Genomic DNA, 21,989 nt, shown 5'->3' with positions numbered 1-21,989 from the left:
TCCCGTATTTTCTACGCATGGGCCTGGATGTCCCTACTTGGGCTGCACGAGAGCAACCGGTTGAGTCGCTCGCCCTTCCTCCCATCAAGAGAAAAAATCCGCCGTTCCTCTTCGCCGATGCTCTCCGCCGCCGCTTGACATGCCCCTCTTCGTCACAAATATAATGCTCCTGAAACTGTCCCATCATGATCAACATTCATGGGTATTAGAGCTCCCAGAGTTGAAGCCGGCGCTACCAGTAGTTATTCTTTTTGCCACATCTATGTAGCGATTCATTTTCTTGCTTGGGTGTATTTTGCTGAACTTGATGATAGCCTGATGGTGGCACTTCCATGGGTTGGTCCCCAGTTAAAAACATTCTGGTAAATATAAATATGTGTTCCGGCAGCCTTCTTCTGTGCTTGCTTTTGGATTCAGACTATTACTGATTTTATTCAGCTCCCAGAAATCTGTTCATTTATCAGTCCTATAATCTTCTTTTTTTGCGGGGGAACTTTTCCTGTCCTGTAATCCGTGCACATTTTCTATCTGAAATACACGAGCTGGAAATTATGCCTCAATTCTTTTTTTTCGAGGTTGACGGGAGGGAAAATCCCACCGCTTGTTGCACTCCACGAAAGTAGCCTGGTAGGCTCAAGTTCTTACAACCAGATTAGAGAATTTACAGGGGATTACAAAGGAGTAGAAGACAAAAAGAACAACAGAGGCAAACTAGAAGCAAGGGAACACAAAAAGGGAGAGGGAGGTTAGCATCACAAGCCAACCGAACCCCCCGGGAGGTTAGCACCTCAAGTGACAAGCACCACGACCTAGCAGGGTGAGCGACGGGCGGCGACGAAGGACCTGCAGAACCAAGACTAATAACAGTCGAAGGGCGTCGGATAGCCGAGACTGGGGCGACGACACCGGTGTGCCGACCCCGTGGCCGAAGGGCGATACAGAGTCGAGTCACGCCACAAGAACGAACCGGAGCAGAGTCATAACCAGCAAGCCACCTCGAGGACCTCAAGCCGGCCGCCAAGGAGGATCTCTGGTGAGAACCTCAACGCCGGAGGCAAGCAGCCCAACAAAACAGGTAGCTGAATACGCGGAGACCAGACATGAGCACGCCAAGAAGCGTCACTGGCACGGTCGAAGGGCGTCGGATAGCCGAGACGGTGCGACGACAATGGTGTGCCATCGGCGAAGCCGAAGGGCAATGTGCCGCTGAGACCAAGCGCAGACGGAGGGCGTCGGATAGCCGAGTCTGGGAGGATGTCACCGGTGTGCCACCCCCGTGGTCGAAGAGCAACGCAAGCCAAGGCCAGCCCAGGACGTCCAGGCAGCAAAGTCTGGGCCACCATGACAACAACCTAGCCCCGGAAGGATACGAGCCAAGGATCGGCGAGAAGACGAGAGGCATAGCTATCCGACACGTGCAAAGCTCCAGGGCGGTGCCTCCAAGGAGGAGAACGACGCAGAGAGCATCGCCACCGCCAGATCCGACGAGGCTATGATCGGAGATTTCTCTCGGAGCTTGACACGAAGTGTCGAGACAGGCTAACCTCCTCCACTCAGTGGAAACCACGACCGGAGGGTGGACACGGGCCACCGGAGCAGGGAGCCGCCGAAGAGCTGAGCGGTCCAACCTGGACTGGCAGCTGGCCGGTCTAGCCCTCGCGGAACGCTCCGAGGCCAGATCTGTCGGGCGAGATCTGCCCCCACGTGGAGCAGCACCAGCAGGGAAGGGGAGCAGCCGTCATCCACACCGCCAGGGGCATGGGCGTCGGACAGGCCGGCGACGGCGCGAGCAGCCGCCGCAGGGAGGAGGCCAGCGCTGCACGGAAGCAGCGCACGGAGGCGGAAGGACGAGACCGAGGCAGGGGAGGCCGAGCAGCTCCACGCCGGCACGGGCGAACTCCACACCGGCACGCGGACGAGCACCACGCCGGTGCGGGGGCACGCCGCGCCAAAGCCGCATCGGAGCAGCAGCTCACCAGCCGGGGGAGAGGCCCGCGAGAACGCCCTGCGCGGAGAGGTTGCAGGGGAGAGGCCGCCCCACCGCTGCCGACGCCGTGCAGGCTTTTGCCCGGCGGCGGCGGGGGAGGAGTGGTGTTGGGTGGCGGCAGCGCTGTTCGCCTAGGGTTATGCCTCAATTCGTTTCCACATTCTGAACTTGTGATCCCGAGTTTTATTATCATGCAAATCTAATATGTGAGAAATGAGAATACCACCCCAGGTAGCCGTCCGATCTTCATCCGGCGGCTGATCGGTGTCAATGCCTCTATGCCAATCAGCTCTTTGTGTGGCTGCAAACTGAATCGAGAGCTACTACAGGGAGCGGGAGCTGGGCGTCGGCAGCTCGCCGTGTTCCCTCGCGGAGTCACGGTGGCGCTCGGAATCATTGCACTTTAAGCAAAGTCGTGCAGAAATTACTACTCCAAGAGTACGTAGATAGTTCTCCATCAGTAGTACCTACTTCTCTTCGACTCGGAATCTGTTTCTCTTCCAAAATCCAAAGCATACGAACCGAGTCGGCCTCTGGCGCGGCGTGTTTTGCGTGTTTCATGCACCGACTCGGAACGGTAGATAGCTCTCGACCAGTACTATATATATAAGTGCAGCCACCCACCGTGTACTCTCCACAAATCATCGAGCTAGATAATCAGTCCACCACATACGAAAGAACCAAATACGAGCCAGCCAACGACGCCAAGCTGATCCATCCAAGAAGCAAGAAGCAAATATGGGTTGCGGGATGAGCCGCCTTGCCAAGGCCACGATCGCACTGGTGATCATGGTCATGCTCTTCATGCCCGTCGCCATGGCGGCCGCCAGCTTCGACGCCACCCGGAGCCAGCACCTGCCGCTGCCGCGCGGGATGGTCCGCGGGCCGGAGAGTGTCGCCTTCGATGGCAAGGGCCAGGGCCCCTACAGCGGCGTCTCCGACGGCCGTGTCCTTAAGTGGAACGGCGACAAGCTCGGCTGGACCACGTACACGCACGGCCCCGGCTACGACAGCAAGATGTGCACGGCCACCAAGTTCCGCCCGGAGACCGCGATGGAGAGCCAATGCGGCCGCCCGCTCGGCCTTCGGTTCGACCAGAAGACGGGAGACCTATACATCGCTGACGCATACAAGGGCCTCATGAGGGTTGGCCCGGGCGGCGGGGAGGCAACGGTGCTGGTCAATAGCGTTGATGGCATACCTCTAAGTTTCACCAACGGAGTTGACGTCGACCAAACTACCGGTCAGGTCTACTTCACGGACAGCTCTATGAACTACAACAGAGCGCAGCACGAGATGGTGACGAGAACGGGGGACTCGACTGGCCGCCTCATGAGGTACGATCCGCGGACTTCAGATGTTACGGTGCTCCAATCAGACATGACCTACCCTAATGGCGTCGCCGTTAGCACCGACCGTACTCACCTTGTGGTTGCGTCAACCGGTCCTTGTAAACTACTAAGGCACTGGATCAAAGGCCCCAACACAGGAAGATCCGAGCCTTTTGCCGACCTCCCAGGTTACCCCGATAATGTGAGACCTAGCAACAAGGGAGGTTATTGGGTGGCTTTACACCGTGAGAAAAACGAGCTTCCTTTTGGCCGGGATAGTCATCTCGCTTGCTGTGAGGGTCGGCTCCAACGGGAAGATACTAGAAGAGATGAGAGGTCCCAAGAGTGTGAGACCGACGGAGATAATGGAGAGGAACAACGGCAAAATCTACATGGGTTCCGTGGAGCTGCCTTATGTCAGTGTAGTTAAACGCAAATAGAGATAGTTTGATTGAACATAGATTTTCGTTACTTATAGTTTATCTCTTCGTGTAATTTTCCAGTTTATTTTCTGCCAGAATACCCAATGTAATCGACACATATATATTATCAGCAAAATATTATATGTTATTTCTTTCATTTTTATGTCCAAAAAAACTAATTTATGTCAAGCTCCTACTCTCCTATGGATGAATCTTTCAAAAGCAAAGCAAGAAATTACTCTCTGTTGTGGGTTCTCTAACTTTACGAGCAAATTCAGCGTTGCAGTGTTAGTTATTCAACTAAGATAACATACACTGACAATTTACTCATACTCAAGTTTTCAGGCTCTAAAGTAAACATTGTTTACTCTTCCAGCATATTGATCCCAAGAGTGTGAGACCGACGGAGATAATGGAGAGGAACAACGGCAAAATCTACATGGGTTCCGTGGAGCTGCCTTATGTCAGTGTAGTTAAACGCAAATAGAGATAGTTTGATTGAACATAGATTTTCGTTACTTATAGTTTATCTCTTCGTGTAATTTTCCAGTTTATTTTCTGCCAGAATACCCAATGTAATCGACACATATATATTATCAGCAAAATATTATATGTTATTTCTTTCATTTTCATGTCCAAAAAAACTAATTTATGTCAAGCTCCTACTCTCCTATGTATGAATCTTTCAAAAGCAAAGCAAGAAATTACTCTCTGTTGTGGGTTCTCTAACTTTACGAGCAAATTCAGCGTTGCAGTGTTAGTTATTCAACTAAGATAACATACACTGACAATTTACTCATACTCAAGTTTTCAGGCTCTAAAGTAAACATTGTTTACTCTTCCAGCATATTGATGCATGAGACTATAGTTTGAGAGATTCAATGATGGTGAATAAGTGACTGGATACTTTATCGCTCGTGCGGCAATATATATAGAGATCTTTCTTGTGACAAATATAACGCTAAGTGTCTGATTTGCATTTTCTTTGTACAATCAGTTCTAGCGAAGTCCAAACTGATTTAGCTCCATAATATCCTGAGACTTAAAATGCCAGGTTAACTTAACTGAAGCGAGACGGACATCATCCGGTGCAGCTAGGAGCGCAAAATAAATGAAGAAACCAGGAACAACCACAACACCTACCAGCTGGCGACATGGTTCATTGCAAGACTCAACATACCCTACCACCATATATAACAAGCGATTCTCTAGCTAATTAGACCCAAAATTTATGAAGAAAAATTATCCACCTCAAAAACTCCCACATATGAAGAAAATATGTAAAACAGATGGGCGGTGGCGGAGCTTGAAAAATATTCATGGGCGGGCCAAAGCTACACAACACACATTTTTTTCCAGACGGCATATCCTTAGACGTTAGTCATTGCTCAGATCTTTTTAAATTTGGTTCTCATTGGTTGCTGAAGGATATTTGATTTCATGTGTCTTGGCTCTTTTTTTTTCAAGGCAAAATTAATTCTTCTCCAAGTAGCATTTTTCATCGCTGCCTATTGATTGGCTGTTGCAATTCGCAAAATTGAAAAACATATTCCCAATTCAGCGAATGATACTATAAATTGCTAATAAACAATTTGGGGGAAGAAAGAAGATTCCGTAGGCAAGGGAGTGGAGAAGATAAGGGGATCGATTCCATGCACGACAATCATAGCGTCGGCTGCCGGGTCCGTGCCCGGAACATGCGGCCGTGGCGCCATGCCTACGGGATGATGGTGCGGCGACCGTCTGGCCGAGCCTCGATTGCTTACGGCGGCGCAATGCAGCTGTCCTCCTATGCTTCACCACCTCCTCCCGATTCTCCCTCCATTTTGTGCAAATTCCTATATCTAGCGAGGCAACTCCATGGTTTTTATCGAGAGAGCCTGAGAGGAACGAACAAGGAACCGATGACAAGAAGCAATGTAAACTAGGCCAATGCGCGTTGATGGACTGGGCCATACATGCATAGGAGTTAATAATTTTTTTAGCAAAAACCATGGGCGCGTCATGGCCCAGTTAGACCCTAAAGGAGCTCCACCAGTGACAGACTCCTCGTTACACTGTGCATAGTTTCTCAATTTCCAAAATTAAGGTTATTGTTGCTTCATATTCATGATCTCTCGGCAATTAAGTTGAGCTATGGATTCTTAGATTGTAAACTGTACTACTCCATCGTCCTGAATTAGATGTCACATATTTATCTAGATTTGAATATGTTCACATAGTAAATCGTGTTTAGATATATGTGTATCTAGATAAATCTACGACAAATAATTTGAGCTCTTTTACGGTGATTGGCACGGAACTTAGGTTCCGTCTAATTAAATCTAGGTTCTGTCTAATCTATTTTTTCGTGACCGTTGATTAAATCGATGCTAAATTTTATGTAACTTCTATAATGCTACGACAGTTCTAAATGAACGTTTAGAAACTAACTTATCAAATTAGAATCAAAGAAAAAAACAAAAGCTCATCAACCAAATCAGAATAGACTCCTCTGTACACGACTCGTCTAGGCCTTCTTTACACCAGCGGTCGACGCCGGCGCCGCCGCCCCTCCCCACGTCGCGGGGATCGCTGGAGGTCACAGTCCCGTCCTCTCCGTCGCAGTTACCGTCCCCTCCCTCCATCGCAGGGGTCGAGTGGAGAGTCACGGCCCCGTCATCTCTGTCGCAGCCCCCTCCCCTCCATCACGGGGATCGCCGGCAGAATCACTGACCCGTCCCCTCCGTCGCTGGGGGATCGGCCGGAGTGTCGCTGGGATCGCCGGGAGCATCCAGCCCCTACCCCTACCCCCTACCTGACGAGCGCCGCCCGAGGTCACGGCGGACGCGTCTCTGCCTCCTCGTCCACCTCGCGCCCTTCGATCGCCTCGAGATGGTTCTTCATCTGCAAGATCCCAACCCGAATTTTCTCCTCCTTGGCCCAGTCTGGTGTAACGCCCCCGCTCTCCTCAACGGCGGGATCAGACCTCCAGCCTCAACAGTGGGATCCGAGTGGGCGGCCACCGCCATGCTCGCCTGCGGGATTGGACACCGTCGCCTCAACACTGAAGGTCAGACTAGTGTGTGAACTTTGTTAGAGTCAAATTCAGTTTTTTTGTACGTCCGTATGCAACATGGATGAGTCAAATTCAGTGTTTCGAGTTTCTATCTCCTAGTGCCTAATCAAGGTGCCCCTGTCAAAAGAAGTAGAATAGAGCTGTATTTCTACATCGCAAATCACAAATGCATCTGTATCACTGTATGCACCTGCTAGCTTATGGTGTTCCCAAATCATACTGCTCTGAAATATCGCATTCAGTTTCAGATATATCATTAACCTGCATACCAGCGAAAATATGTTATTTGCAGTATGCACACTACAATGGCCTTGGGCAGTAAATATATAGGCACACCCATGAAATGGGTCAACTGTGAAGACCAGACATACAGCGGATCTGCAGTTCAGATGTATGGCAAATGTAATCTTCCAAAATTGCAGATCATGATTTGTGACCTGATACGGTACCTTCTATTCTCTTCCGTGTCAAAAGGAAAACCATGATGCATCAGATAGTATCAACTGTAATTCATCCTAGTTTGATAATTGGAGGAGTAATAGATATGCAGGAGAGAACCGAACTACAATCATTTTGTCAAAAGAAAAATTGACATTAGCAATGGCAAGTACCTACAAACAAATAAATTTGATCGTCGAGCTATTGTGTCTCAGATTTTTAATACTCGGCGCTATTATGTGATCACTGAGCTATTATGTCTTACATATGGGTTAGCATTTCAAGTGTGATCATCGAGCTATTATGTCTCACATTTTTAATACTCCAGAGTTTTTTTTGAACTTTAATACTCAGAGTTTTTGGTGCGTCATAAAAGAAATAAATTTGCTGGAGCATGTTCTTGCTCACACAGATTTCAATTGTTGGATCCTACATCTTAGACAAATATGCTTATGACTATGCATGTATTCTACTTTAGATATGTTGCAATGAAGATTTTCATCTTATACAGGCCAGCGATGGTGGGAACCAGGGACTCGTCTTCCAGATTCCAGCAGCAGCTGGCGGTCGTGACGGCCGGTGCTCGGATGCCCCATCATCAGGTTTGGCTCAGCTCCCACCTGAAACCGTACTGTTCATGCTAGTAGTTTGACCTGCTTGTTGCTATTTCTGCAGAGCCAGTTTGGATTCAATGGTCATGTCAGCCCGCAGCATTACGCTGCTATGGCACATGGGGTTGATTCCTACGACTTGGCGGCTCGTCATCTGGTACAAGGTGGATCCACTCACTAGATGTTGTTTCATTAAGCAAGATGACACTCACGATCTCAACTCAAGTAGCTGCGGATAGTGATGCTTATTGCTTTCTTCATGTTTTTCTTAAATTTTTTCCTTCCCCTATATAAGGTGGGTCTTGATGTTGTACAAATGAAATTAATGTACAGTGTGTGAATATAACTTTGGCATTTGCAGTGTTGTTCTCCTACTTGTGACATTTGGTTTCAGCAACTAAAACACGAACAGATCATCCAGTTTTGAGAACAAGCCAAATGAACGAGACTTATAATACTATGTGATAACTGAACTTTCAGGTCGTCAGAACGAATATCAGTTCCCAACATCGTGGAAATACCATGTTACAGGAGCTTCTTTTAGATAGTAGCATTCTGGACCAAGCCATGTAAGAGGATTAGAAAGATCAGAGAAATAGCATATCCTCAAAGGCTACCTTGTAAGGTGCAAAATCTGGGACAGTGAGTCTTGATGAGTATGCAATCTAGTCAGAGTAGTAGCTAGCTGTGTTATGCTTGCTCTTGTCCGAATCCTGTCTGGCAAAGGAATTTTTGTCATGCAAGAAGCCTTGATGGATCTACTCATCAATGAAACCTGATGGTTCTACTCATAGAAGAAGCCTGATTTTCTTTGCTTTAGTACTTGGTTGTGTTACAAGCTAGGCATCTTATACATGCATACCAGCACTTCCAAATCACCAGAAAACATGAATAATACAAGAGCAAATGTCACAAAGCAAACATTTTGTTCACATGCGTATTCGTTCACGGCGACAACCTATCTTCATCCAAGCCCTTCTAGCCAACATCGAGGTAGCCCAAAGTGCCAACAATACCGTTCCACAAAACGTCGTATGGTTCGAACATATCCTGGACAAACGCATAGAAAGGTATTAAGATTATATAAAAATAAGCGTTTACAATGCAAGGTAGGTATATAAGTTGCCAGAAACAATTCAAAGAACCATACTTGCCTGTACTGCTTGGCCCGTGACAAATGTGGCAATGGATGCAGCTACAAAAATCAGGGTGGCGCATGCCCAGAATGGCCTATGCCTATTAAAAAAGTTGAGATGAGAAGTTGAGAACTAGCAGGCATATATCGATGTCTACAATTCCAAAGTAACTAGACTGACGACAAATCAGTGCCTCTGTGAAATCTAAAAAACTATTCTGGAGTAGTATGAAGCTACCAAAAGGTACATCCGCGTTATTAAAAGTGCAAGCTTAGCGATCTGTATGATCTTGCTACATGGAAAATGCAGTACTTAGATCATTAGTGTGCAGTACAAATTCATAGATTCATATGATTTGTGGGCAAGACAAACTTAGGACATGGGGGAAATAAACAGAGTGAGCGGCGAACTGTTCGGTACAACCAAAGGAGCTATTCAGGTTTCGGTATGTTATATGCAGCCGTAGTTTCAGTGGCGGACAGAAAAAGCAGCTTAGCAAACATCCTGTAAAATCATTAGCATGCCAATGGCGAGTGGTGAATTATTCCGTTTGTTTGCATTTTGAGAAATAGTATCTCACAGACCACGATTTCAAGCTTTCTGGTGCCATCACTTGATGCAAACTAATGGATGGCAAAGGTTTTTGAGCAGCTCCTCAATGCCTAACTAAATTGACAAAGTGCACACTGAAAAAAACTTGTCAGAGCAATGACTAATTTGGGAATTGGAATCAAGAAAAGAGGAAAGAGCTAGAGGAGGAGGGCAACCTTACCGGAGATGAGAAGTTGCGCCGCCGCCGCCCTCTCTTTACTCGCCTAGCTCCGGCGGCCAATAGCTACCCAGGTCCCCCGTCGCCGAACAACCCCGTACCCAACGAGATCAAGGTTCGAAGCGAACGCCGCCGCCGCCGCTCCTACCCTCGCCAGCCAGGTGCCCTCCGTCACCGCCCATGCTGGCCACGCCACCGTTAGGCCGGATTCCCTCTTGGGCCGTGCGCCGCCGCATCAGTTCCCGTCCGCGCTTGCCTGCAGCCGAGAACAACATATCATGCACAGCAACAACAAACAACACCAACGCGACTAGCTCATACGTACTTGGCCCCTGCCGTCCCACCGCTCACCCCGACAGCAACATGAAGATCGCCTGTGAGAGATCACCCCGATCTGAGAGCCAGAGAGGATGAATGGTGAGAGACGGGAGAGATATGCTTAATTTGCTTGTTCCTTTAAGATTTGTGCATTTGTGTCAATTACTGCTTTAAGATTCGTGCAGTCTTATCCGATGTTTCGACCACTCGAAAGAACGCTTGTTTTTTATAATGTTTGTTAAATATATTAAAAATTACGGTCCCACTGGTTTTGGTTCCGGTCCTACATTTCTGGTTCCGTCAGTTTGGTTCCGTCTATTTATCACCGTTAGATCAGGGTGAATGAACGGTTATTAAAACTTGTAAAATAATTTAGAATAGAGAGAGAGTATTATTTGTTTACAGGTACTATAAATTCTGAGAGTACGAAGCCACATGCTTTCATAGGTGAAGCATATAATTTCCACCCTTTATTTGCAACTCCATGATCGCTGTTTATATAGCTACCTAATATTTCTCTTCCACTAGAGATTCAAAGCTCATTTAGCTAGGTTAGCTACGGCGGGAGCGGAGAGGATACACAGTGACCGACATAGGGCCGGCGAATGGCATTATCTACTCGACTAGCGACCTAGACAAAGAAAACCTAGACATGGGATGCACAAGGAAAGCCTTCGATAGAGTTTCAAGTGCCTGTTGGCTCGTTCGAAAGAACTGTTGCCAAAAACGAGGGTCGTTTTAGTCTACAGGGCATCAACAACACGTTCAGGAAAACAACCTGGCACAAGTGTATCAACTTGTGGAACTCGCGCAAGGACGGAATGCTCTCGAACTCGTGGCGTGCGACGGAAGGGAAGCAATAACATGCGGAAAAAGAACCCGCATGAACCAAACAGTCAAGCTGTGACAGTGTAGCCGGGGGCGTCCGCCGTAGCAACGTCGCCGACATGTATCCGTGGAGCCGCTGGCTAGCTATCTGCGCGGCCTGATACTGAAAGCGTACCACGTAGTTCTTCCATCGTATTTTGCTTTTTCTATGCTACTATCTCCCCTTTTTATGAGTTTTTTTTCCATTTTCTTGGGCATATCACGGTCAGCAGGTCTTCAGGAGGAAAGGATTTCTAACCCTAAAATGAGAAGTAGAAGCAGAATATGCGTTCCTGAATTTTGGCCCGATTTCTGATAGAAGATCATGCACAACCGATAATACAGAGATGCCGTCGTGTATTATTAGTTTATTACCAAACGATCAGTCCGCGTAGAGAAAATCACAAAACAAACATTAAACTTATAAGTAAAAGCTAAATCGAACCCTCGGCTCTTAATCCCCAAAAATGGCACTTTAAATTTATCAACCTTGTTATATTTTAATTATTGTTTAGGGCACGAGAAATGTTAGGATTCAAATCAAGATTACGGTTTACTCTCGTTGTCACGTGAACCCCTTTGTGAGAATCTTGTTCCCTAATCTCCACTTTCGTCCGCACCCCATTAACCTATATCCTCCCTTCCCAACCTGCGGCCTACGTCCTCTTCCTCTACTTCCAGACTGCCATCCCCTCATCCCCTAGTCCCTTGTGATTCCCAGCCGCTGACGTGGACCCCGGCCATGCAAGGCCATCGCCCCCAAACACGGATTCCAACACATATGTGTGTGGCCACAAAGATGAGCAGGGGGCGATGTTGCCGACGAAGGAAGAGGAGGAGCGACGATGTTGTTTTCGAGCGCGACAATGTACCTTATCGATGTACGACAAATAGCCCGACATCGAAACGGGAGTGGATGCCCTACTACTTCCTTGCTCGACCTCCTCTTGTCTCTCGCACACACACATGATCAAAGACGCCATCATCGGCCATCCTCGACATGTCCATGCTCCCGAACGATGCCGTCGGCGCCTGCTTTGTTTTGTGGAACCTTACCGCCAAGAATGGGCTACCCCGCTTTGACATCGTAGTTGTCCACCTTCCTACGGCGCGGTGTGGGCCAATGAGCCCCAACATGTGTGTTGCAATAGAGCGACGTGCACCACATTACGGGATGTCCACCGGAGGCCGAGTCAAACCACACATAGAAGGAATGATTAGAGATGTGACACGTGGATCTGTTAGTTAGTTAGAGAGAAGTGAATTATTGTCTCGGATCTTTTACTAGCGAAAAGATATCAAAGGTTTAAAATAGAAAAAAATTAATAAATTTTGGGTGCAAATTTCGAGAATCGGAAGTTGGGGTTCAATCTAGCCTTTGCGTGGCGAATCTCCAATGGCGTCCTCTAAACGGACTAATCCTATCCGATTCAGAGGGTAGCATCCAATGGGCACTCCAAACTGACAAGTAACGTCTTTTATTTTTGGTTCTCGTCGATGCATTCCAAGACCAAATTTGTTCTGAGTTTGCGGTATGACGAACATCGATCTTGTCTGTTTGTTGGGCCTAAGGGCATCTCTGGCGGCCCGACGAACGGATCAAAAGTGTCTGTTTGTGCATGAACAGTCAAAATTTGAGTAAGACCCTAACCTACGATGCAAACTGACTAGCTTGTCCACGCCGACGCATTCGTGGCCCAAATTCGAGGAGGCAATGCGTCGGTGTGGACATCGAGCAAGTTTGCACGCTGTTCATCCTCTTTACCTGTATGGCCAGGAGGCTAGTGGCACTTAAGCCACTCCCGCTCCCTCCACCCAAAAACTCATATTTCGCTGGCACCAAGCCCTAGGGTACGATGGACACCACCACCATGGACGTCAAGCAAGCCACCCCAAGTAGCACCCCAAACATCCTAGAGCCCGCCCCAAAGCCATACCCAAAGCGGGCCGCCGCAGTATGGCCGTGCCGCGAAGGCCAAGTTGCCGAAGAAAACAAAGGAGAGGGTAGTAGAGACCAAGAAACGCAAGGGCAAACGGGTCGTTGTGCGGGTGAACAGAGCGCAGAATGCTTCCGAAGCAGCCGCCAGGGTGGCCACTTGTTGGGTCTCGTAGCAGAAAACGAAAAATTTCTAACTATAAGCAAACCCTAATGCGCCCGAGATCTATCCATGTAGTAACGCAGTAACGGATGCGATATCGGAAATGTACCTTCGTAGACCGATAGCGGTTAACATCGGCTAGAACGTGGACTATGTAGTCGAACATGTGATGTCGACCTCAAGGTCATGAAGCATTCCTCTCCCCGACGTCAGGTATCGCAGATGCAACACCTCGTAGTTTCGCACATGTACGGTGGTCAATGACACTCCCGGCTCCATTCCAGCGAAGTTGTTGAATTAGATCTTCTCGATCCGGATCACGGCAACGCTCCCGCATACCGGGTGGAGTTGTTCCCGCCATGCGCAGTTCTTCGGGGAACCGCGCGGAGTCGGAAACGTGATAAAGGAAATATCCTAATTTATTGTGTATTTAATTGATCCCAATTGGCCTCTATATATAGGGGCAAGGGGTACTAGGTTTCATAAGGGGGTAAGGTGGGACTTTAAAAGAAGGCAAAAGGGAGGGACACATGCGGCGGCCGGCCCCTGCCCACTCGCAGACATGGCCTGCCGGGGTGGGCTAGCCCACTTTGGCCCGGGCCGGCCACCCCCTCCCCCTTTTTTTTATTGGGCTCCTTCCGGGGAGACTAATAAAATAGGAATACCCATTTAATTAAAATAAAAATCATATTTTTATATAATTAAATATATTTAAATATATTGATTCATCTAATCAAATATTAAACATATCCTTAATTACCTATTAGTCGAAGACACCTCCCGAACTATTCTAAACCTCTTCCGGAACTCACCAAAATACTATTCCTGATGTTTCTCTCAACTCCGATGAATCGAACAACATATGTAGTTTCGTTGAACCTTGAAGTGTGTTACCCTACGGTTCGGGAATAACAAAACTATGATTGGCGACCAGTTCAGTGACCATATGTAAATATAAATAAGTAAATGCTCTCAGTGAGAGAAATCCCAATCCTCTATGAAGCAAAAGGACAAGCTGAAGTGTGTGTGTGCTTATATGAGACAAAAGTTTCCGAGGGCGGCATGGATTCACTAGCATCTAAGTTCTAGACAACATGGTAAATATCTTGTGAAGTTTTATTCAATTAGGGGCGGACTTAGTTTGGGGACAGTCCCTTCGCCTGTGTGACCAAATGTATGAGGCCTCTTTTGCGTTGGCCAATGATTCAAATATGGCAGCATGGAAGGCTGGATGGTGGCCTCAAACTTTGTCACGTGTGCCACAGTCGTTGCACACTACACTTAGTTTGTGGCCACTCCCTATGCCTACCGTGTGAGCTAATGTATGAGGTCTTGTGTGCTTCTTGACTTCTGCATTGGCGTGTGATTCAACAAAGGCACAACGAAAGACAAGGTGTTGCCCCAAACTTAGTCGTGTGTGCTGATACGTCTCCGACGTATCGATAATTTCTTATGTTCCATGCCACATTATTGATGATATCTACATGTTTTATGCATACTTTATGTCATATTTATGCATTTTCCGGCACTAACCTATTAACGAGATGCCGAAGTGCCAGTTGATGTTTTCTGCTGTTTTTTATTTCAGAAATCCTAGTAAGGAAATATTCTCGGAATTGGACGAAATCAACGCCCAGGGTCCTATTCTGCCACGAAGATTCAGAAGACCGAGGGATAGACGAAGTGGGGCCACGAGGCGGCCACACACTAGGGCGGCACGGCCTGGGCCGCGCCGGCCTGTTGTGTGGGGCCCTCGTGTGGCCCCCTGACCTGCCCTTCCGCCTACATATAGTCTTTGTTGCGAAACCCCCGATGCGAAGAGCCACGATACGGAAAACCTTCCGAGACGCCGCCGCCGCCAATCCCATCTCGGGGAATTCGGAGATCGCCTCCGGCACCCCGCCGGAGAGGGGAATCATCTCCCGGAGGACTCTTCACCGCCATGGTCGCCTCCGGAGTGATGAGTGAGTAGTTCACCCCTGGATTATGGGTCCATAGCAGTAGCTAGATGGTTGTCTTCTCCTCATTGTGCTTCATTGTTGGATCTTGTGAGCTGCCTAACATGATCAAGATCATCTATCCGTAATGCTATATGTTGTGTTTGTCGGGATCCGATGGATAGAGAATACTATGTTATGTTGATTATCAAGTCTATTACCTATGTGTTGTTTATGATCTTGCATGCTCTCCGTTATTAGTAGAGGCTCGGCCAAGTTTTTGCTCTTAACTCCAAGAGGGAGTATTTATGCTCGATAGTGGGTTCATGCCTCCATTAACATCTAGGACGAGTGACGAAAGTTCTAAGGTTGTGGATGTGCTGTTGCCACTAGGGATAAAACATTGATGCTATGTCCAAGGATGTAGTTGTTGATTACATTACGCACCATACTTAATGCAATTGTCTCGTTGCTTTACAACTTAATACCGGAAGGGGTTCGGATGATAACCCGAAGGTGGACTTTTTAGGCATAGATGCATGCTTGGATAGCGGTCTATGTACTTTGTCGTAATGCCCAATTAAATCTCACAATACTCATTATGATCATGTATGTGCATTGTCATGCCCTCTCTATTTGTCAATTGCCCGACCGTAATTTGTTCACCCAACATGCTATTTATCTTATGGGAGAGACACCTCTAGTGAACTGTGGACCCCGGTCCATTCTTTTACATCGAAATACAATCTACTCGCAATACTTGTTTCTACTGTTTTCTCGCAAACAATCATCATCCACACTATACATCTAATCCTTTGTTACAGCAAGCCGATGAGATTGACAACCTCACTCGTTTCGTTGGGGCAAAGTACTTTGGTTGTGTTGTGCAGGTTCCACGTTGGCGCCGGAATCCCTGGTGTTGCGCCGCACTACATCCCGCCGCCATCAACCTTCAACGTGCTTCTTGGCTCCTCCTGGTTCGATAAACCTTGGTTTCTTTCTGAGGGAAAACTTGCTGCTGTGCGCATCATACCTTCCTCTTGGGGTTCCCAACGAACGTGTGAGTTACTCGCCATCACCAGGCAGTGCTGTCGACCAGGAGAGCTAGTAGAGGACCAAATATAAGCTTTTCACCAGCAAACCCTAGCCATTCCATCGACAGGCTTCAAAGGGTAAGAACACTAAGAACACATCAAGAACAGCAAGAACAGGTGAACAGCAAGAGCTGCTCAGCCTATTCCAGTAAACACTGAAATTAATCAAGCATCACCAGCAAGCCAGGAGGAGCAGGGAAAGCAAATCAACCAAACCAGAAGCAAATCCACTACATCAGCACTTAATCTAGGAGCTGGAGTGAGGTATACCCAAATTCATGAGCAAACATCAGTTTTGCTCATAACACAAGCATGTGCATAACACATACACAAGCCAGAGGGTATGATTACCCTGTGTGCATCATCATTTGGTGTTAAACCATTTGATGCAGGCAAAATGGGGAATAAGCCAGAAGAAATTAATCCTAGGGAAGAATTGGTCAAGCCAAGTGTATCATCATTAAGGCAAACCAAAGAACCCAGCAAGGATTGATCCACAGCTAGCCTAGCCCAACTCACCTAGCACTAAATGGTTCACTAAACCATCAGACATTAGACAAATTATTGTCTATTTGATTTTCAACGAAAAAAGCTACTCGGCAATCCAACAAAAGGATCACCCAGAGAGCATCTAGTGAGCCACAGCAAGCCAACAAGGGTGGGAGCTACCTAAACAGCAAAGAAATGTTGTCAGGGTCACCTCAACCACAAAACCATCAAGCCAAGCACTTGTATCATCACCCAGATGGGTTCAAAGAGGAGCTCGGGTCCCCAACAACTGTTGGCATCCCTCTAGCTCAATCAAATTAATTATAAGAGTCATCACTGCAAGCAGTTCATCTCATTTATCCAATAAACAAGGACAAGCTATATAGATAAATGAAATACATAAGTCATCAGTAACTGGAACACTTGCACATGATCCAGTGGATCATCACAAGCATCAGCAGATGCTTGAGCAAGCACCAGCACACACCAGCACAAGCCTGTGCGACACACACACCACAGGTTGAGCAGCAGTGAGGCACAGTAACAACACAACAGCTTTCACAAGCAACTGATGATCACAAGATCATCAGAAGCTTGCTGGAGCATGGTACAGCATGCTAGAACCAACTCTAGCATCAATACAATGACTATATTAATTAAACAGTCACATTTCTTAATGAATTGCAAACACGTATAAGCTAATGAGCTAAATACAATTGTATCCAGAAGCACACCATCACTGGAGGGTGTTGTTTAGCCAACAACAATGCCCAATGGGCAGTTCCAGGAATTATAGCACAGAGAATAGCACATCAGGAGCACTGGCTCTTGCAAATTGCAAGGATGACACACATTCATCAAGCCAGGGGCAAGGAAATGCACACACAGGAGAGGCATGGTACACAGAGCAACAGCAGGAGCAAAGGAATTAAGCATAGCACCACAGTATGCTCATGAGCAAGAGCTCATGAGTTACAACAGCAAGTTATAGAGAAGAACAACACATCACAGCAGCTAGGATCCATGGCAGCAGCACACAAAGAACAGCATACGCATTGCAGTAGCAAAGCACAGTAGCTAGATTTCGTGGTGCATGTAGGCAGCAGCAGCTAGCACATCAAGGCAGCACCAGGGCAACCATGGCGCAGAGCACATCGGCGTAGTAGCAGTAGCACAATGCTGGCGTGCAGTTGACGTGGGAGTTAGAAATCTTTGTGGTGTAACTTTTCTTTGTTCCCCGGCAACGGCGCCAGAAAATATGCTTGATAATGCGTGAAGCACACGTCCGTTGGGAACCCCAAGAGGAAGGTGTGATGCGTACAGCAGTGATGCGTGTAGTTGACACGTCCGTTGGGAACCCCAAGAGGAAGGTGTGATGCGCACAGTAGCAAGTTTCCCTCAGTAAGAAACCAAGGTTTAATCGAACCAGTAGGAGTCAAGAAGCACGTTGAAGGTTGATGGCGGAGGAGTGTAGTGCGGCGCAACACCGTGGATTCCGGCGCCAACGTGGAACCCGCACAACACAATCACAAAACTTTGCCCCAACGTAACGGTGAGGTTGTCAATCTCACCGAGCTTGCTGTAAACAAAGGATTAGATGTATAGTGTGGATGATGATGATTGTTTGCGAAGAACAGTAAAGAACAATTGCAGCAGATTGTATTTCAGATGTAAAGAATATGACCGGGATCCACAGATCACTAGTGGTGTCTCTCCCATAAGATAGCAGATGTTGGGTGAACAAATTACAGTTGGGCAATTGACAAATAAAGAAGGCATAACAATGCACATACATATATCATGATGAGTACTATGAGATTTAATCAGTGGCATTACGACAAAGTACATAGACCGCTATCCAAAGATGCATCTATGCCTAAAAAGTCCACCTTCAAAGTTATCATCCGAACCCCCTCCAGCATTAAGTTGTAAACAACGTGACAATTGCATTAAGTATGGTGCGTAATGTAATCAACACAAATATCCTTAGACAAAGCATCGATGTTTTATCCCTAGTAGCAACAGCACATCCACAACCTTAGAACTTTCTGTCACTGTCCCAGATTTAATGGAGGCATGAACCCACTATCGAGCATAAATACTCCCTCTTGGAGTCACAAGTATCAACCTTCGATTAGAGGCTTCACTTGGCACAACAAAACACAAAACTAAGATAAGGAGAGGTTGCTACAGTAGTAAACAACTTCCAAGACACAAATATAAAACAAAGTACTGTAGCAAAATAACACATGGGTTATCTCCCAAGAAGTTCTTTTCTTTATAGCCATTAAGATAGGCTCAAGCAGCTTTAATGATGCACTCGCAAGAAATAGTATTCGAAGCAAAAGAGAGCATCAAGAGGCAAATCCAAAACAAGTTTAAGTCTAACATGCTTCCTATGCATAGGAATCTTGTACACAAATAAATTCATGAAGAACAAAGTGACAAGCATAAGAAGATAAAACAAGAATAACTTTAAAATTTTAAGCACATAGAGAGGTGTTTTAGCACCATGAAAATTTCTACAACCATGTTTTCCTCTCTCATAATAATTTTCAGTAGCTTCATAAACAAACTCAACAATATAACTATCACATGCAGCATACTTTTCATGATTTCCAAACACATAATTTTTATCAAGTTCAAGAATAGTGGAATTAAAACTTTCAAACTTACTTTTATTAATAATATAACAAGGTAGTTGATCAATCTCAATAGATATGGGACTCATAGAATAAGTCAAGAACTCTCCAATCCCATTTTCACTAGTAGTACAATTAATATTATCAAGTAACATAGGACCATCATCTAGAGCTTTATCATAGACATTCGCTAAACAAAATTCTTTAGTACCATGCATTTTGACATCAAGCACAAACAAAGCATTATCATAAGATTTATCAAAGTAGCATGGATTATCATAAATAACAGTAGCATAATCATTCTCACAAGTATTACTCATAGATACTATTTCAAGAGAATCCACAGGAACATAACATTCAACCTCTTCCGTAAGCATGGAGGACAATCAAATAGTGTAAGAGATAAAGAGTTACTCTCATTAGAAGGTTGGCATGGGTAGCTAATCCATTCTTCCTCCTTTTGTTCGTCGCTCTCCTCTTCTTTTTCATCCAATGAGCTTTCGGGTTCATCAATTTCCTCCTCTTTTTCATCCAATGAGCTTTCGGGTTCATCAATTTCTTCTTCCGCAGGTTCCCGCAAATTGTGAGTGCATTCTTGTGCATTAATGTGTCTCTCTTTATAATCAAGGATATAAGGATTCCTACCGTAGCATTCTATGCAAGAATTAAGGATAGTAGAGACATAATCTTTAAGGCCCTTACAAACAACACAAGTTTCATAATTCTCAACCATGAAGGATTCTATCTCGGAGGCTCCCATAAATAAGACAAATTGTTCTACCTCCTCGAACCCATAATGAATATAGCAATTCCGATTATAGTTCTTTATTAAAAATTCCTCACTAAAGCCACATTGAAATTTAAGATGTTTAGTATCCTGTTGAGAGCAACAGTTTATATCATGGCGTTCAAGCAAGATTTTAGCAATTGTATTCAATTTTTCTATCATAGCACTCATTATTTTACCAGCTCTTGATTCTCTATAACAATTATAACATTCTATAAGCTCCAAGTAGGTTGTTGGTTCTCCCATAACAGCAGTTTTTAATTTTTTGGTTTTTCAAATTTTTATGGATTTTTGGGTATATGAGACAAATAAAACAAGACAAAAATAAACTAAGCAAAAGTAAACTAAGCAAACTAATACTAGACAGAAATAAACTAAGCACAAATAAACTAGACAAAAGTAAACTAAGCAAAACAAAACAAAATAAAACAGAGAGAGATGTAGAGTGTACTCCCCAGGTGAACTTATGAGTAGAGCTATGCCTCCCCGGCAACGGCGCCTAGAAAATAGTCTTGATGACCCACAAGTATAGGGGATCGCAACAGTCTTCGAGGGAAGTAAAACCCAAGTTTATTGATTCGACACAAGGGGAGGTAACGAATACTTATAAGCCTTAACAATGGAGTTGTGAATTCAGCCGCACCTGGAAAAGCACTAGTAATAGGGGTGATGTGAAAGCAGCAAGTGGTATGAGAGCAATAGTAACAAGAATACGACGAGCAAGTAATAGTAATATGAAAGCAATGGCACCAGTAAAACAGCTTGACATGTAGAACGAGTATATGATGATGAAAGATGGACCGGGGTTCCCAGCTATCTACACTAGTGGCAACTCTCCAATAACAAGTGTTGGGTGAACAAATTACAGTCGGGCAATTGATAGGATTGAAATAGCATTAAGACAGAATATCAAGATCATTAATCATGTAGGCATGTTTTCCAATAATAGTCGTACGTGCTCGCAATGAGAAACTTGCACAACATCTTTTGTCCTACCAGCCGGTGGCAGCCGGGCCTCAAGGGAAACTACTCGGATATTAAGGTACTCCTTTTAATAGAGCACCGGAGCAAAGCATTAACACTCCGTGAAAACATGTGTCCCTCACATCACCGCCATCCCCTCCGGTTGTCCCGATTTCGTCACTTCGGGGCCTTTGGTTCCGGACGATGACATGTGCATACAACTTGTAGATACAATCTAAGCAATAATTATAGAGCTCAAATCTAAGATCATGCCACTCGGGCCCTAGTGACAAGCATTAAACACAACAAGATTGCAGCAACAATAACTTCATAAACTTTGTATATAGACAATCATAATGTAACAATCCATCGGATCCCGACAAACACAACACCGATTACATCGGATGAATCTCAATCATGTAAGGCAGCTCATGAGATCATTGTATTGAAGTACATGGGGGAGAGAATACCAACTAGCTACAGCTAGAACCCGTAGTCCATGGGGGAACTACTCACGGAGCATGATGGAGGCGATGGCGTTGATGGAGATGGCTTCCGGGGGCACTTCCCCGTCCCGGCAGGGTGCCGGGACAGAGAATTCTGTCCCCCGAATTGGAGTTTCGCGATGGCGGCGGCGCCCCTGGAGTCTTTTTGGAGTTTCATCAAGAGTTACGGTGTTTTTAGGTCGAAAGGGATTTTATAGGCGAAGAGGCGGCGCAGGGGGGCACTCGGGGGCGCCACACCACAGCCGGCGCGAGCCCGAGCCAGGCCGCGCCGCCCTATGGTGTGGTGGCCCTCCGGCCCCTCTCCGACTCTTCTTCGGTGTTCGGACGCTTCCGGGAAAAATAGGAGGTTTGGTCTTCGTTTCGTCGAATTCGAGAATATTGCCCGAACAGACCTTTACGGAACCAAAAACAGCGAGAAACGTGAACCGGCACTGTGGCATCTTGTTAATAGGTTAGTTCCGGAAAATGCATGAAATCATCATAAAGTGCAAGCAAAACATGTAAGTATTGTCATAAAACAAGCATGGAACGACAT

The 21,989-nt window shown here is 46.2% G+C and overlaps 1 protein-coding gene, 1 long non-coding RNA gene and 1 pseudogene across 3 annotated transcripts; 2 read left to right on the top strand and 1 right to left on the bottom strand.

Moving 5' to 3' along the window:
* The first annotated feature begins 2,725 nt into the window (after positions 1 to 2,725).
* On the top strand, positions 2,726 to 3,758 carry LOC124707374 (annotated as a pseudogene).
* Positions 3,759 to 5,744: 1,986 nt separating this feature from the next.
* LOC124647778 lies at positions 5,745 to 8,209 on the top strand. Its single transcript, XM_047187656.1, has 5 exons — positions 5,745 to 5,752; positions 6,348 to 6,792; positions 7,071 to 7,243; positions 7,748 to 7,838; positions 7,912 to 8,209. The coding sequence occupies exons 1-5, from the start codon at positions 5,745 to 5,747 to the stop codon at positions 8,026 to 8,028; spliced, it is 834 nt and encodes a 277-aa protein (XP_047043612.1). The 3' UTR covers positions 8,029 to 8,209.
* Positions 8,210 to 8,461: 252 nt separating this feature from the next.
* LOC124705493 lies at positions 8,462 to 9,863 on the bottom strand. 2 transcript variants are annotated; one of them, XR_007004038.1, is made up of 3 exons: positions 9,756 to 9,863; positions 8,998 to 9,083; positions 8,462 to 8,897 (listed from the first exon to the last, which is right to left on the bottom strand). It is a non-coding gene; the product is annotated as an uncharacterized LOC124705493 (long non-coding RNA). The 2 variants fall into 2 exon arrangements; XR_007004039.1 differs by having other exon boundaries at positions 9,751 to 9,822.
* Positions 9,864 to 21,989: the final 12,126 nt, after the last annotated feature.

This window comes from Lolium rigidum, chromosome 4 (genome assembly GCF_022539505.1).
Source record: "Lolium rigidum isolate FL_2022 chromosome 4, APGP_CSIRO_Lrig_0.1, whole genome shotgun sequence".
NCBI classification, from domain to species: Eukaryota; Viridiplantae; Streptophyta; class Magnoliopsida; order Poales; family Poaceae; genus Lolium; species Lolium rigidum.
The sequence above is the reverse complement of the archived record's forward strand: the minus strand, read 5'-3'. Positions and strand labels throughout refer to the sequence as shown.